The sequence below is a fragment of the Emys orbicularis genome, chromosome 11 (genome assembly GCF_028017835.1).
Source record: "Emys orbicularis isolate rEmyOrb1 chromosome 11, rEmyOrb1.hap1, whole genome shotgun sequence".
NCBI lineage: Eukaryota > Metazoa > Chordata > Testudines > Emydidae > Emys > Emys orbicularis.
In genome coordinates, this window is record NC_088693.1 from 32486990 (window position 1) to 32502877 (window position 15888).

At 39.4% G+C, this 15888-nt stretch overlaps 1 protein-coding gene across 1 annotated transcript in view; it reads right to left on the reverse strand.

Annotated features, from left to right (window-relative positions):
• Positions 1 to 3399: 3399 nt before the first annotated feature.
• Positions 3400 to 15888, reverse strand: part of ITGB6 (integrin subunit beta 6) — a 45605-nt gene continuing 33116 nt past the window's right edge. The window contains exons 13-15 of the mRNA XM_065412952.1: positions 14301 to 14420; positions 8270 to 8436; positions 3400 to 3501 (exon numbers count right to left, since the gene is read on the reverse strand). Coding sequence (XP_065269024.1) covers positions 3400 to 3501; positions 8270 to 8436; positions 14301 to 14420 — 389 coding nt within the window. The remainder of the gene's footprint in view (positions 3502 to 8269; positions 8437 to 14300; positions 14421 to 15888) is intronic.

Below are 15888 nucleotides of genomic sequence, written 5' to 3' on the forward strand. Positions count from 1 at the left end.
TACAAGATAACAAATATTACCATCCAACTAAAAGGATAAACCCCACTCCTGGAGTTGGGGAAAATGCCACTGGTCTCTGATCAACATCTTATAATATGCTGTATGACCTCTGGGAAGCTTGCAGCACATATTTTAATTAAAAATAGCTTTCAGCATGATCTGTATTTGAGAGGTCTCCTATAGAATGTAAGCTCTTCAGGGCAGCGACTTTCGTATAGTGACTTGCACAATGGGGCCCATTCTTGGTTGATCTCTAGGCACTATTGTAATAAACATGATTAATTATAACAGTGAATAATCCATGAGACTGGCTATTTTCTCTGTTCTGATGAATTCTTACTATAAAAAGTAGCTGATTGATTTTCATTCTGGCAAAAATTGCCCGACCGAGAGCCCTGATGCACAGAACTGGTACAGCACAAGCAGCCTTCTTCACCACACTGCCTTGCCAATGTGCCTCTGGCCTGCCAGGGCTCCCTGCCAGGGGATGAATGAGTTCTGTAGTTCAGTCTGTGCATTAGGAGACACTGAATAGTGTTCAGAGGGTAACAACATTCAAACACTACAGGGCTGTTCTATATATAAACTGGTGACCTAAAGATGAAAGGCTCTTCTTGCTATTCCTGATCCATTGAGTCAGCCATTCTGAAATACAACTTAAAAGGTGTTTAATAAAACAATAGGCATTTGGTTACTTTAGAGATACCAAATGGAAGATGCTTTTTAATCTTTTTAAAATGATTCCCATTTTATACTTTTACTTTAAAACCAAACACAGAAGTAATATCTATTTTACCTTTACATGCTTTCCATGGTCCAAATTCTGCTATCCTTACTTGTGCAATAATCCTACTGAAGTCAGTGGGTAAAATCCTGGCCCCATTTAAGTCAATGGCAAAACTCCCATTAACTTCAATGGAGCCATGATTTTGCTCAGTGGGACTATTCATGTGGTTAAGGAAGCAGGATTTCACGCTATATGTAACTTTCACTGACTTCAGTTTGAATTAAGTGAATGGAAGGACTGCAGATCTGGGCCCTCTGCATACGTGTAGCTTCCACTATGAGTTGTGAAAGAATAGTGAAAAGTACAGATGCCTAATTAACTTATTCCAGTTCCAGTGATTAGATTTACAGTAAGCCTTTCACACTGCAATTATTTCACATGCTGTTATATTGTCTCATCTTATTTCTAAAGATGTTTTAAAAGTTTCTTTGAACACAAATATATATCATAGGTCCCAATCCCATAATGAATAGTGTTAATCAGCTTCTATCTGAACAAACAAACAAAACTTCCATTAACTAATAGCCAAGGTTCCATTGTAACTATTTTGGGGAAAGAGTTGAGATTTTAACAAATAAAATAAAATATATGTGCTGTAAGTTTCAGAGCAATATATACATCATTCTGATGTGTTGGAATTTAGTCTGAAGTCTGGTTACTGAGGTAGAACAACTTGAACTGATTTCAAGCTGTTTAAAAGATATTCTGCAATTCAAATAGAGAGAGGTGACAACCGCAGAGCAATGGACATCTGCTTTTATGTCTCTCCAGACATTAAGGGCTCATCCATCCTTACCAATTGACTTCAGTAGACTTTGGATCAGGCCCAGAAAAACAGGTATGATTCAGCGCTACGTGATAAATCAATTCACACCACATCCTGTATATGCAATGTACGGACATAAAAGCTTGAAGTTGCACACACTGTTGGAATAAATATTTATTTCAAAATGGCCACCTACAAGGATTTTTAGATCAAAATTTTGGTTTAATGAAGAGAAAAATATAGTTTTTGGTAGTCTGTCAATAGGTTAACATGTTGTTTTTAAAAAAATATTTTCAGATGGCATATGTATCTGTCGTAAAAATAGTCTGCACTCTGAATCTCTTTACCATGGATTCCAGAAGGTTAAAACATTTCAGAAGAAACTAATATCTAGGTCAATACAGTATTTTTTTCTCTCTAAAAAAAAAAATCTTGATAGTGTCATTAACATGTTATCACATCAGCTGTTTTTTTTCAGTACTGTGCATGCCATCAGCATTTTTGACTAAGGGTCTATGGCAAGTAGTTAGCAACTCTAGTTAAAAACTGAGTTTTTAAGGTCACTGCCATGAATAGCAAGTGGAATTAGTAATTATTAACTGCTTATTTTGAAAAACTGCCCAAAAGGGCCAAATATATTCTCTTTACTAGAATAAATGGACTGGCAGGTTAGAATACGCTGCTGCTATGGACACCTAAAAATCTCATCATTTGTGTGTGTGGTATCCACAAAACAATGCTATTATAGGTATGATAATTACAAATGTGCCTCATGTATGAAATTCTCTTCTATGCAAAGGGCTTGCACAATAGCCTGTGCAGCTCCTAGGCATGTCTTGAAACCTAATTAGGATTAAGTGGTGTATAGGCCTTGTGTGGGATCTCTGCACAGGAGGTAGATTTTTCAGAACCCTCAGGGTCCTCTTCAGGTTTAAGAAGTGGGTTGTAGCCCACGAAAGCTTATGCTCTAATAAATTTGTTAGTCTCTAAGGTGCCACAAGTACTCCTGTTATTTTTTCAGGTTTAAAGCTGCTCTATTGAGTTTTCTGAACTATGACAAACATTTCTTTTTTGTACAAGAACCTCTCCACTAGAACTTAGAGGAAAGAGGAGGAAGTGATCTGGCTGTGTTTAAACAGGATTCACTTTTGGCAGTGCCTTAGGATGGGTCCTTAAAGAAAGGGGTAGAACACCAAAGGGAGAAGAGTCAGGGGCAGGGAAGGAGACAGGCAAAGGAAGAGGGAAAGGCAAAGAGGTTGAGGAGATATTTATGTAAGTTTTGGATCCATGTAAGCTAGGCTATACATTCAGGTGTTTCTGATTAAATCACTATCCAGGCCCATAGTTTGGCATCAGGACCCCTAGCCCTGCTCGCATTAGTCTTGTCATCCATAAATTCCTATCTTTTATTTTATGTAAGCCAACAGCGTAGACTGATTGCGTTTGGGCATGCACCATATGTGTGGCATTGTAGTGTGAACAACGTAAAGTAAAAGTCACCATAAATAGCAAATACAAGGTAGACTCACCAAAATGTGCTTATTGATGGTGAATTTTTATTCTATTTGTGGAGCAAATTCCACAGAAATCTTCAGTGCTTTTTTCTTTAAGACTAATTTTTGGGTCTGAACGTTAAATGTGTTTCTTTGTAATGTTCCTCTTAACTGCTGTATGACTAAAAATTATCTACAGTACCTTCAATACACACAAAATATATTTGCTCTAGCTGAATTATATCACTAAGATGTGCTAACAAACATCCATGTAATCAGTTATAAAGAAATAAAAACGAAATAGTGCTTTTATATTTCTTGTCAGTAAAACTAATTTTTCAGTGTCTGAAGTGCTAATAGAAATCTGCAGTAATGTCCACTTTTTGCTTTTCTTGGTGCTTGTAAGTTACATTTTTAAATGTAGTTGTTGAGCCTCGGTACAGGGGATTTGTTCCCTAAAAAGAAAAAAAAAAAGAAAAAATGTTAGTAAGTTAAATATAATTTTTCTTAAATCTGCCATTTGACCATTGACTCATTTGCACATGTGTGTAGATGCAACCCATTAACTTTAATGCTACCTCTTCAGCTTTAGAGCAGTGTGGGTCACCATCATGTAAATGATTCCTGACCTGATTCAGTCTGGTAATGCAAACCACACACAAACTCAGTAGTATCTTTTATTCCTTATATGTGGAAGTAATGTGCTTATTGCTGCATTACAGAATATAGCACAGTAAATTTGTCATGTGCAGATCCATTGAAGATCGTAATATGGCATAATTATGATCAGTCTACACAGAGCATAACAAATCAGTCCAGAACTAGGAAAAATGTAACAACAAACCAACCTGTCTTCCAGGTTAAAAAAACAAATCTAGTCAAACAGTATGTTGTCAAAGATGTAGTTAACCATGTGCCTTACATTATTTTCATGCAGAGCATCATGACTGGATCATTCTAGAAGGAAAAGACTATAAAAAGTGTTTTCTATAAAGGGTCATTTAAATTGTTTATGCTGCCACCATTCCCCTACTTGATCTCTGCAGGCTACTCAGATGAAAGGGTTGTTCCCCTGGTCCCTTGATAGCAGATGTAACAGAGTGGCAGATCAGTCTAAAACTTCCCAGTTGTAATCACATATAACTATGAATAATCAATCAAATGATAGATTTATTACTTCTGGCACTCAGAACTATGGGCCAAGTAAAAAAAGCAATAGATGTGTTTTAAAATGATAGTAAGAACACCATGTACACTTATTATAGAATAGGAGTACTTGTGGCACCTTAGAGACTAACAAATTTATTAGAGCATAAGCTTTCGTGGGCTACAGCCCACTTCTTCGGCATCCGAAGAAGTGGGCTGTAGCCCACGAAAGCTTATGCTCTAATAAATTTGTTAGTCTCTAAGGTGCCACAAGTACTCCTGTTCTTTTTGCGGATACAGACTAACACGGCTGCTACTCTGAAACCTGTTATTATAGAATGAAACACTTTATATACAGGAGAAGTCATGCATCAATACCCCTTCAGGCAAGTGTGCTTTGCTGGCCTGCACCTGTGGAATAAGATCCCTTCCAGTGGTATCAGCGGTTTTGTGCTATCTGAAACTACAGATATCCTTATCCTTGCCTTGAGGATTACAAAGCTTTCCAAGTTCTTAACACACAGTTATTTACCACCCACAATGAGCTAGAGCACTCCTCCTCCCCTTGAGGCCAGTCCTTCAGTCCTTCACTGAACCACCTTCCTTACGTAGGCACCTAAAAGTTGCCTTCAGATGGCATTTCTGCTTTCAGAATTGACACTGAAATGTCACTCCTCAATGTTCCCCATCACATTGCCGAATCCTTCAAGCAGAGTGTGTCTAATTACACAGATGGTATAATTATATTTTGCAGTACAGTTTCCTGAATTATTTTTGGGGGATTTTTAGGCAAATTCTCTCCATTTCCCCCCCACTTTCCCCTCATTCTTACAATCTTCGGGTGAATCCCCCATGCCCACCCTAGACCCACAGAAACTGGCTGGTTGCAGCTTTCTCAGCAGCTTGTCAATGTTATTATGACTTGAACTCTGGTCAGATGCAGCTACTTGGAGGCGAGGTGTCCTGACTCTCATACTGATTCCCTCTGTGGTCTCTAGCAAGTGCCTTAACTACCTCAGTTGTCTGTGTGCAAAATGGCACTAATAATACTTTCCTACCTGAGGATTAGTTAGATGATGATGGAGAAGTGCCTTGAAAATGAAAAGTGCTAGATAAGTATTATTAGGTAATGCATATCCATTCCGGTTTTAATTAATTACCAACCCATGTAAATTCTCAACATGTTATTTTCTGTTTTAGATTTTTTTAAAAAGAATCACAAAGTTTACACCTTAATTTCAATTATGTGCTAATCCTAGATAAAATGTTCTGTAGTCACTTTGGGGGGAGAGGGGGATGATTCACCATTAAACTGCTCAGTTAATTATAAAGATAGTACTCATTTGTCAAGCCTGGTTTTTTTCTATAAAAACACAAATTTGTGCCAATTAGTGTATGTAATGTATATTAACATGAATTTGTTCATCACTTCTTTTAATCGTGTTTAAACAAAGCTGTAGCAACTCACTAATCTGCAGTTGATATTGCATGTCTTTTCAGGTCTGCTGGTTAACCCATTTTTACTGCTATCAACACAATGAAATGTCACGTACACCTCTACCCCGATATAATGCTGTCCTCGGGAGCCAAAAAATCTTACTGCGTTATAGGTGAAACCGCATTATATCGAACTTGCTTTGATCTGCCGGAGTGCGCAGCCCTGCCCCCCCGGAGCACTGCTTTACCATGTTATATCTGAATTCGTGTTATATCAGGTCATGTTATATCAGGGTAGAGGTGTAACAGTTTTCTGTTTGAATAAAAATGTTCTCGCAAAATGCTGCTTTAATTCTTTTATATGCAAGTAGTACTAATGAGGCAGTTAAAGTGTTTGTTGTATAGCAACATTGACATTACCATTATTTGGTCATGCAGAGAACTAAGGGGGAGTAGAGCTGTACAGAGTGTGGCTTTGGCTACAGAGGGAGATCAGAGAATGATCAATCAGGACTCTTCACTGTAAGCAAGTGGTGTGTGGGGGGGAAGATAGGGAATGGATGGGGCAGGGAGTGGGAACCTTGGGTCCACCACGCTACTCACCAGTCAGAATAGCTGGCTGAGTTCACAGGGTGGGGGAGCAAACTGCACTCCAAAACAGGGATGAAGTAACTTACTCCCCATCAGAGCAAGGGGAGAACTGGAGTGGAATTGTAATTCTGAGACATAATTCTTTGCCTGACCTTCTCTTGGAAGGGCACAGTTGCACACCGTCCCTTGCTCTGGGCTGAGCTTAATGGCTCAATCTAGCTCAAAGTGCTTTCCAAACTATGCTGTGAGCTGCTGAGTGCCTTCAGTCTTCACAGTCAATGGAAGTTGAGGATGCTCAACTCCTCACAAGATCACGCTCTCTGATTTTGCTTACCCATGTAGTACAGGCATTTCTGGGGTGAAATGCATCAGCTATTTAAGAGATGAGCCTAAACCTTGGAACAAAGTTCACAGCTTACACCTAGCTCCATAACATAAGAACAGCCATACTGGGTCAGACCAATGGTCCATCTAGCCCAGCATCCTGTCTTCTGATAGTGGCCAATGTAAGGTGCTTCAGAGGGAAAGAACAGAACAGGTAATCATCAAGTGATCCAGCCCCTGTCGCCCATTCCAAGTTCTGGCAAATATGCCCAACATAAACATCCCTGAACATGCGGACAGTTCAGATCCAGAACCTTGACATTTGGGAGTTTGGTTTTGCCTGTTATAGAACTTTAAGGGTACACAGTAACTCCACCAAATAGTTTAAGACAGGAGTGAGGAATACAATATCTGAGAGTACAGGAAGAATTTAGATAAGCAGAATGTAACTGGAATTTGGGCAGCTCACTTCACCCCAACTCTTGTAGAAGGTTCCCTGGGATTTTGAATATAACAATATGTCAACTCCAAAGCTATGCACTCCTTTCAGAACAAAACCTGAAGCAATGCAGAAAACCTCTGTAGTTCCAAGCTTTGGATGAAAATGAGGCTTCTTTATCTTTTACACAAACTTTTTGCCGAGGTTCAGGATCCTGAGCCTGAGATGCACGTAAACCTCAGAATGCACAGATGGCCTCCCACTTCCCCAAGAGGTCTCCTCCCACCACAGGCCTGTGATCTTTCATTTATCTGTTGTCAGTCTTCTTGGGGCATGGCAGTGGCTTCCCCATCTCCTACTATGGGCAGCTGACAGGCCTTGGAAATACCTTCTCTCCCACTTTCAGCAAGAGTGGTGGAAGACATATGCTGTCAGAATTTTATTCAGCTCTACTGTAGTCAGACACTTCAGACTGTACCACGTGGTTAATTAGGGAAACCCCAGGGATTTTCAGGGCTAACACTAGGTATGTTAATGTTGGTTTCCAGTGCCCTTTGTCTGGCCTCACTGATTTTCCCTTCAGAAGCTTCTTTATTTTCCCTCCTGATGGCTCTTCTATTCCTTCACCTCCCTCTTACCAGCCTTGGCTAACCAAAGGCATTGTGGAAACATTCTTGGAGTTAAATTATACCTATTTTTCTTTCTCAGATGCTGGAGAATATGTAGTGACTAGTCCTGCTGAAGTGTGTCAATCATGATGCTACTTTGCTCAGCGTAGCTTTGCCTTAGTCAATGAATCAGTATTTAATACATCATAATACATTAAAATCCCTTCCATTCTTCTCTAGAAAAGCTTACTGAACATATGGTTCCCAGCCTTTTTCATTTAAAGACTATTGCAACAGAGCAAAAGTTCCAGGCAGAAGGAACGGGGAAAAAGGAACATGTGATATTTATGGGAACAGGATTGTGCCTCTAATCTTAATCAAACTATTTACTAATAGATGCATATAAAATTATTCATTAGATGCCCAGTTGTTCGTTAAAAAACCAACATCTCAGTGCACCATATTTGTGTGTGGAAGAAATAAAATGAAGAATATTAAAATCCATCTATTTTTCATTCATTCCTAAAAACCCATTACAATTTTAATTTATAGCATGCTATATAGTGAAAATCTACTGACACAAAAGCATGGTTTGGGAAATCTGTCCAATTCCTTTATTACTTGAGAGCCATTGAGCCAAATCATAGAGACTTGTATAAAATTAATGCAAATACATACCGTTTGCCATTTGGCCTTTGATCTTTCTGCTTCAAACTTGGCAACCTCTTTTCGGTCTTGAAAAGAAACTAGCAATTTCCATATACAAAGTAGAACAATGCCAATCAGAAGGATAGCAAGAGAAACACCCAACATTATCATTGGAATGTTTGGAGGTTGTGGGCAATCTGTAGAAACAAAGCAAGCTATGAGCGTTATTTACAAATATAATTGAAAACAACTGAGAAGAACCTGCTGGTTTTCCTTGCTGAGTGTTGCATGTGCCTTTTCTTTCAAGTTCATGTCCCTTTCCAGTCCCTGAATACGAACCCAAGAATTCAAAGTGAAGCTTAGCTGAAATAGTTTTATCTGAAGCCACCATTTAGCTCGGGTTTCCATGAAATTCAAACCTGGTTTACGAAAAGGTTTGAGAAACTGGCCCAGAAGGATTATACTGCAAGGGTAAAAAGTATTCACTACGGAGGTTTCTCATAGCTCTAATACAAAATTTACTAGATACAGATTTTCTGGAGTTAAATTTGGAACACCAAAAATAAAAATCCAAAAGTGATTTTTCCAAAAGAAATGAGAAAAGTGGTTGGCTTAGTGGTAGAATGAAGTCTCACAATAATCTCACTTCTTGGATTTACGGCACTCAGGCATATTGCAGAGGGAAAGATGCTGACTAGATCGTCGGCAGTTTAGTGGATGACTACTAACACAGGGAAACAGCATTGGTGAAATGGAGAAGCTAGGGGGAAATGGCATCTAAAAAATAAAGAAAAGCAAGAAAACCCAAGATTCCCCTTGAAATGCCTCAGATGTGGGACTGGGATTTGACTCAAATAAATAAGATTAGAGTTGCTCGGAAAAAGTTACAACTGAACCATTTTCCATCAGAGAATGCAGCTGTTGAAAATAGAAACGCTGGGAAATCATGTCAATTTTGCAGAAAGTTCATTTAGGAGAAAAAACAAGGGAAAACGTTCAGACAATGTTGAAATGTCTTTTCAAGATGAAATATTTCAATTTTTAATTTTGAATCTTTTTGTTTGGAATTTTTAAAATTCAGTATGATTTCTTTATATTACAATATGTAATGTAACATTTTTTAAAAGTGATAATATCAATGAAACATTTTGATTTTGTCCAAACAAAATGTTCTGATTGATCCAAAATGATTATTTTTCTGGAATTTTCTTTCATGGAGAATTTTGAAATGTTCAGGTTTTGGGCTGATTCAGAGTGAAGCCAAATTTTGAAATATCAAAATTCTGTGCGAAACAGAATTTAAATTCTTCACACAGGTCTAAATGAGATATAGAAAGACTTCCACTGTTTTCCAATGTCTATTGCCATAATGTAAATAGTATTGCTAACCTAGCTCCCACTAGAATCCATTGACTTCAGTGGGGCAGGATCAGACCCCTAGAAACTACACTGAAGGTGCTTTGTCTTGGGCTCCATTGATTTGAATATACTCATAAAAATACAGACATGGTCTTGCGCACGTGAATCCAGTCAGTTCTGAGTTCTGAACAGATGTCACTTTCAGCCCTATCTGAAATGGTCATGTCCTTTCCATTCAGTGACCAAACCTCATGAGTAAAGATGGAGTGAAGGTAAGGTGAAGTATTGGATAAGGAGATACTGCATCAAATCAGATGCCCAATTTTCAAACAAAAGCACCTAAGTAGGACTCGGAATAACACACTTGATTGCTCAGTTTGGCACTTCAGTGCATAAATGTTCATTATACACATCTGGGTGCTAATTACGAGGGTCCAGGTGTGGGACCCTGTGTTTAAAAACAGGAACTAACATCTTTGAACCAGACAGAAGTATTCTAGACACCTCAGTTTTGGAAATGTTTCACTTTCATTTCCATGATGAATGTAAGTTGTTACCATGCTAGAAGTTGAATACTACTTTTTAAATGGTTTAATTTTTTTTTCTTTTTGGTTCTATAAAGGCTAGCTAGCAGTCCTAGGTCGAATATGGGCATTTTAGAATAGAAAATGAGTATTATTCTGGGATAGATTTTTTTTCTATAATTCAACATAATAATAGGCTTGTAAAGCCCAGAGGGCATGTTCTTTTTGTCAGCTCTCAAATAAAGGATCATTTTAATATTAACCAGTATTACTCATAAAAGTCAATGAAGGTTACTATTTTATGAAATTTGCTGCTGAACCATGGTCTGATGACATTTAGAATTTGTTTCAGTCTGGCATAATTTACACAGATTTTATTTTGCATGACTATTGTGACGTTGTGCAGTCTATATGGTTTTATAAAAACATGATAAGTGAATATAATGTAACTGGGATAGTTTTATAAAGATTTGATAGTAAGTGAATATAATGCAACTGGGATATGCTTCGTGCAAAAGGTCTCTTGTAAGGTATCATTACAAAGCTCATAATCTACTGAGTGTGATCATCCTATTTGTAAAAATGTACCACATTTGTATCTAAAACTAGAAATATAAAACATAACTCTGAGGGCCTATTGTAATTATGTAAAGTGTGGGCCATTAATGATGGTTTGGAATCTTGATGACTCCCATTAACCAGGACCATTGTCTGCAGATGGCTGTGTTTACCTGTTAGTCTTCCTGTATGTGTGTGTGCTGGCAAGTGGGCAATTAAGTCTTGCAGTGACATGTGATCATGTCACCTGAACTGGAATCCATCTTTAACCTGGTGCTTTTCCAGTGGGGGGGGGGGGAGGGGTGGAAACCCAGAGGGACAAAGGGTTCCCGCCTTATGCAAAAGATATATAAAGGGGTGGAAGAGAACAAAGGGGGAGAAGAGCCATCATGAAGAATCCCCTAGCTATCACCTGAGCTGGAACAAGAGCTGTACCAGGGGAAAGAATTGTGCCCAGGCCTGGAAGGTGTCCAGTCTGAGAAAAACTTACTGAAGCATCTCTGAGGGTGAGATTATCTGTATTTAGCTTGATTAGACGTAGATTTGCGCATTTTATTTTATTTTGCTCGGTGACTTACTTTGTTCTGCCTGTTACCACTTGGAACCACTTAAATCCTATTTTCTGTATTTAATAAAATCACTTTTTATTTAGTAATTTACTCAGAGTATATATTAATACCTGGGGGAGCAAACAACTGTGCATATCTCTCTATCAGTGTTATAGAGGGCGAACAATTTATGAGTTTGCCCTGCATAAGCTTTATGCAGGGTAAAACGGATTTATTTGGGTTTAGACCCCATTGGGAGTAGGGCATCTGAGTGCCAAAGACAAGCACACTTCTGTGAGCTGTTTTCAGGTAAACTTGCAGCTTTGGGACAAGTGATTCAGACCTTGGGTCTGTGTTGGAGCAGACGGGAATGTCTGGCTCAGCAAGACAGGGTGCTGGAGTCCTGAGCTGGCAGGGAAAAGAGAAGCAGGGGTAGTCTTTGCCCATTGGGTAGCAGCTCCCAAGGGGGTTTCTGTGATCCAACCCGTCACAACTATTTTGATTGATGTCATTATGCAACTCATTTTGAGAGGTCTAGTTTGAACACTGGATGAAGGCATTAGCTGTTCATGCAGACTGAACTTCAGATCCATAAGTGAAAATGAGCTTTTGAGCGTTCATGGTGTTCTCATCTTAGTTCACATTTGCATACATCACAAAACCACAGCATAATTGTTCCTCTACTTGAGACAGGCCGGGAAGTGGAACAGCAGATTAGAATTTAGGTTTATTGTCAGAATTGTGTGGGGAATGCTGCAAAGCATTTGCATGCAGTATGCCTGCGGTAAGCTATTTCTATCAATCCTGATCTTTAAAGAAACACAGTAAATATATTTAATAAAGTGACTATCATACAGCTATGAAAATATTTTATGCTCTTGAATCTGGGGAGTGCAGTTTACACGTGTATACCTTCCATCCTTATTGTAAAGCTTTGCTTCAACATTCCTTGGTATAAAGCTACTGTATATAATAGCACACTACTATTATTAAACAATAATATTCTTACAGGAATAGCTGATTATTTCCAGTGCAATCACTTTAATTCCTGACACAGATACTGCAGAAACACTGCACACAGAATTAATAAAGATGATGAGTGGCTGGAGAAATTTTCCAAACCTCAAGTTATACTGCCAGAAGGAAAGCAAGCATGTGCAGTGCTTTCCTTAATGATGTAACTAACTTTTAGAAGTGAGACACTGGGTGTGTCTAGGGTTGGCATGCATCTGGTTTTTGACTGGAATGCCCGTTCGAAATGGGACCCTGGCAGCTCCGGTCAGCACCGCTGACTGGGCTGTTATATATCCGGTTGGCGGCACAGCGGGGGCCCAGGGCTAAGGCAGGCTCCCTGCCTGCCCTAGCTCCACGCAGCTCCCGGAAGCAGCCACCAGATCCTTGCGTTCCCTGGTGCATGGGTGGCCAGGGAGGCTCCGCACGCTGCCCCCGCCCCAAGTGCTGGCTCTGCAGCTCCCAGCTGACTGGGAACCGTGACCAATGGGAGCTGCAGGGGCAGTGCCTGTGGGTGTGAGGGCAGCGCAAGGAGCCTCCCTGGCCACCCATGCGCCTAGGGGTCTCAGGAACCTGATGGCTGCTTCCTGGGAGCTGCAGTAAGCGCTGCCGGGACCCCGTACCCCGACCCCCTGCCCGGAGTCCCCCCCCCACACCCAAACTCCCTCCCGGAGCCCACACCCTGCACCCCTCCCAACACCCCAACTCCGTGCCCCAGCCTGAGCCCCATCCTGCACTTCAAACCCCTCATCCCCGGCCCCACTCCAGAGCCTGCACCCCCAGCCGGAGTCTGCATCCCCCCCCCCATACTCCAAACACCTTCTCCAGCCTGGAGCTCTCTCCTGTACCCTGAACCCCACATTTCTGGCCCTACCCCCAGCCCAGAGCCTATACCCCCCACACCTCAATCGCCTACCCCAGCCTGGAGCCCTCTCCTGCACCCCAAACCCATAATTCCCGCCCCCACCCCAGAGCCCGCACTCCCAGCCGGAGCCCTCACCCCCCCTCCTGCACCTCAACCTCCTGCCCCAGCCTGGTGAAAGTGAGAGAGGGTGGGAGAGAGTGAGCGACAGAGGGGGTGGGGCCTCTGAGGAGGGGCGGGGCCTCAGGGAAGGGACAGGGAAGGGGTGTTCGGTTTTGTACCATAAGAAAGTTGGCAACCCTAGGTGTGTCCAAAAATGTATTTGACTGCCTGGAAATGTGCTATCTAGTAACTGAGAAGAGGAGCGTGTTTTCTCATGTCCCACATGATTAGGATCTTTAAATGAAAGATAAGCAAAGACAAATAACACCATAAATAAATAAATAAATATTTTTAAATGAAAGGACATACCTTAGTAAAATGACTGTTGAATATCTAGGGTAACTTTGTGAAAATCATTCAAAACTTGGTAATAGTGCTGTGTTAAATGTAATTACAGTATGTGGACTGGGCATGATTTTAAAAAATATTTGCACATAATATAAAATATTTACTTCATCAAGCCTAGTGTAACTATTATGGATTCTTGTTAATCTATTAACATTTTTTGTATCTATATGAATAAGATTTTACAGGTAATTTGTCATGTAATGTGATGGTATTTGCTATCATCATCATTATCATCATCATTATCATCATGTTTAGTACTCCCATAGTGCTTTTGAAAAACTAATTAATTAATCCTCACATCACTTCTGTGTTGTAGAGAATGAAATGTTATCCAAACTCTACAGATGAGGAAACTGAAACAGAGATAGAGTGAGTTGCCTCAAGGCCACAGAGGGAGTCAGAGCTGGATTTAGATCAGCAATGTCTCGCTCCTAACCTTGTGCTCAGTCCACTAGTCCATACGCCTGTATTGCAAGAATGGTCATATCTCATTTCACCGTCACATGAAAGAAATATTTTAGGAGGTGCTTTTTTTTTGATTAGGTAGAGAAAACTATTAACACAAGAAAATACAGTACTGTACATAACATCTCAGTTTGCTAATCTTCCAATATGTATGGCTTGATTCTCCCATCTGTACTTTTAATTCACAATGTGCATATATTAAAAAGGTGATATTAACAACTCACCTTTCTGCTTTATGCTATGAATGATTGTCCTTCCCTGTTCATCTGTAGCCATTAGAAATGTAGTAACACATTCATTTTCCCCTTGTAAAGAGCAGGGAATAGATTTATCCTTTGAGAAATCTGTGGAAAAAGAAGCCACCCAGTAGGTCAAATGCAATTTAACATGTAATAAAAACAGAGACTATGGATTAATGTGTGTCATGGCCTCTTCAACATATAGTAAAGTCAGGAAGAGAAGGAAATATCCTAAGAATGTCCACTATATTTAACAACTTTTTCTTCCACTCTAAATGGCTTTTTGTTTTTGTTTTAGATTTTCCACTTATGTTTCAGAAGAGTACGTCCAGGTGTTGTCAATCTGAATTGACCATCAAGTGCACCTATCAATCTGCTGTAGTGTGAATTTCAATGAATTGCAAATACTTCTAAGACACTTTCCACCAGTTGTCTAGAGAATATAATAGCCCTGATTCTAGTACAAAGTAAACAATATGTTCTCTTTGGCTTAGAGCTACTGGTAGTATGTCTAGATTACATTTCAGAAGTAGATAGTCACATATCAAACAGATACTGATACCTTTAAAAGGACTACCATTTATTCCTTCCACAATGCTGTTCCTAAAGAATACTGTGGCATGTATTGTAACAATAATAAAATATAAATTAATAACAGAAGTAGTTGTGGGATCATTGTAATGTGATTCCGCGGAAGGCAGATACAAAAGTAATCCATTATGACAATCTGCCCAGTTTTACTTGCCCCTTCACTTAATGTATTTGTGCAGGAAAACTTAATCCAGTATTTTTTTCAAACCTTTCCGAAGTAGGGAACCTTTCATGTTGGGTTCATTCAAGAGGTCGGGGGTGGGAATGAATAGTTGTGGCAGACAGTAAAGAAGAAGCAAAATGATTGGAATCTGAGACTGTATATCCAATTCCAGAAGTGCCACAATTCCAATTCTAACATTATATAATATCTTTATGTTAAGAAAATATCCTTCATTTTTAGCAATGCCTGCTAACACCTCTGTAGCTGAACATCTGTTGTTGCTTCTGTTATAAACTATGGTTTCAAGACATTTATACAATAACTCAGCTCTAAAAATTAGCTTTTCCTTTTAATGGATTTTTAAAGAAGCCTGTCCGTCTTTGTTATTTTTAGATAGATGTGAGAAAACTAGAAGTTTGTCAAATGGATTTTTAAAAATGAAATGTTATTGGCGTTTAAGGCTCTATTCACCACTCCTTCAGACAAAACTCTATGGGAGTTTGGCTGAGTAAGAAGTGCCAAATAGCCCAACCTAAACCTTTCAAACATCCAAATCACAAAAAAGGAAACAAACAAACAAAGAAATAAGTTGGCTACAATAATGGAATTTTCAAGGAAGCTATTGTACATACACAATGTCAACTTTTATTTACTATGTATCACATACTTTCATATAATTTGGCCTTTATTTATATCATACATAGGGATGCAATGTGGCCAGGTAGTCAAGTGATTATAAGAGAATCTCAGTTTTCATTAAAAAAAAAAGTAAGTTTCTAGTTGTCAGTAGGGTAGAGAAAAGCTTGAAAAGTGTGACCC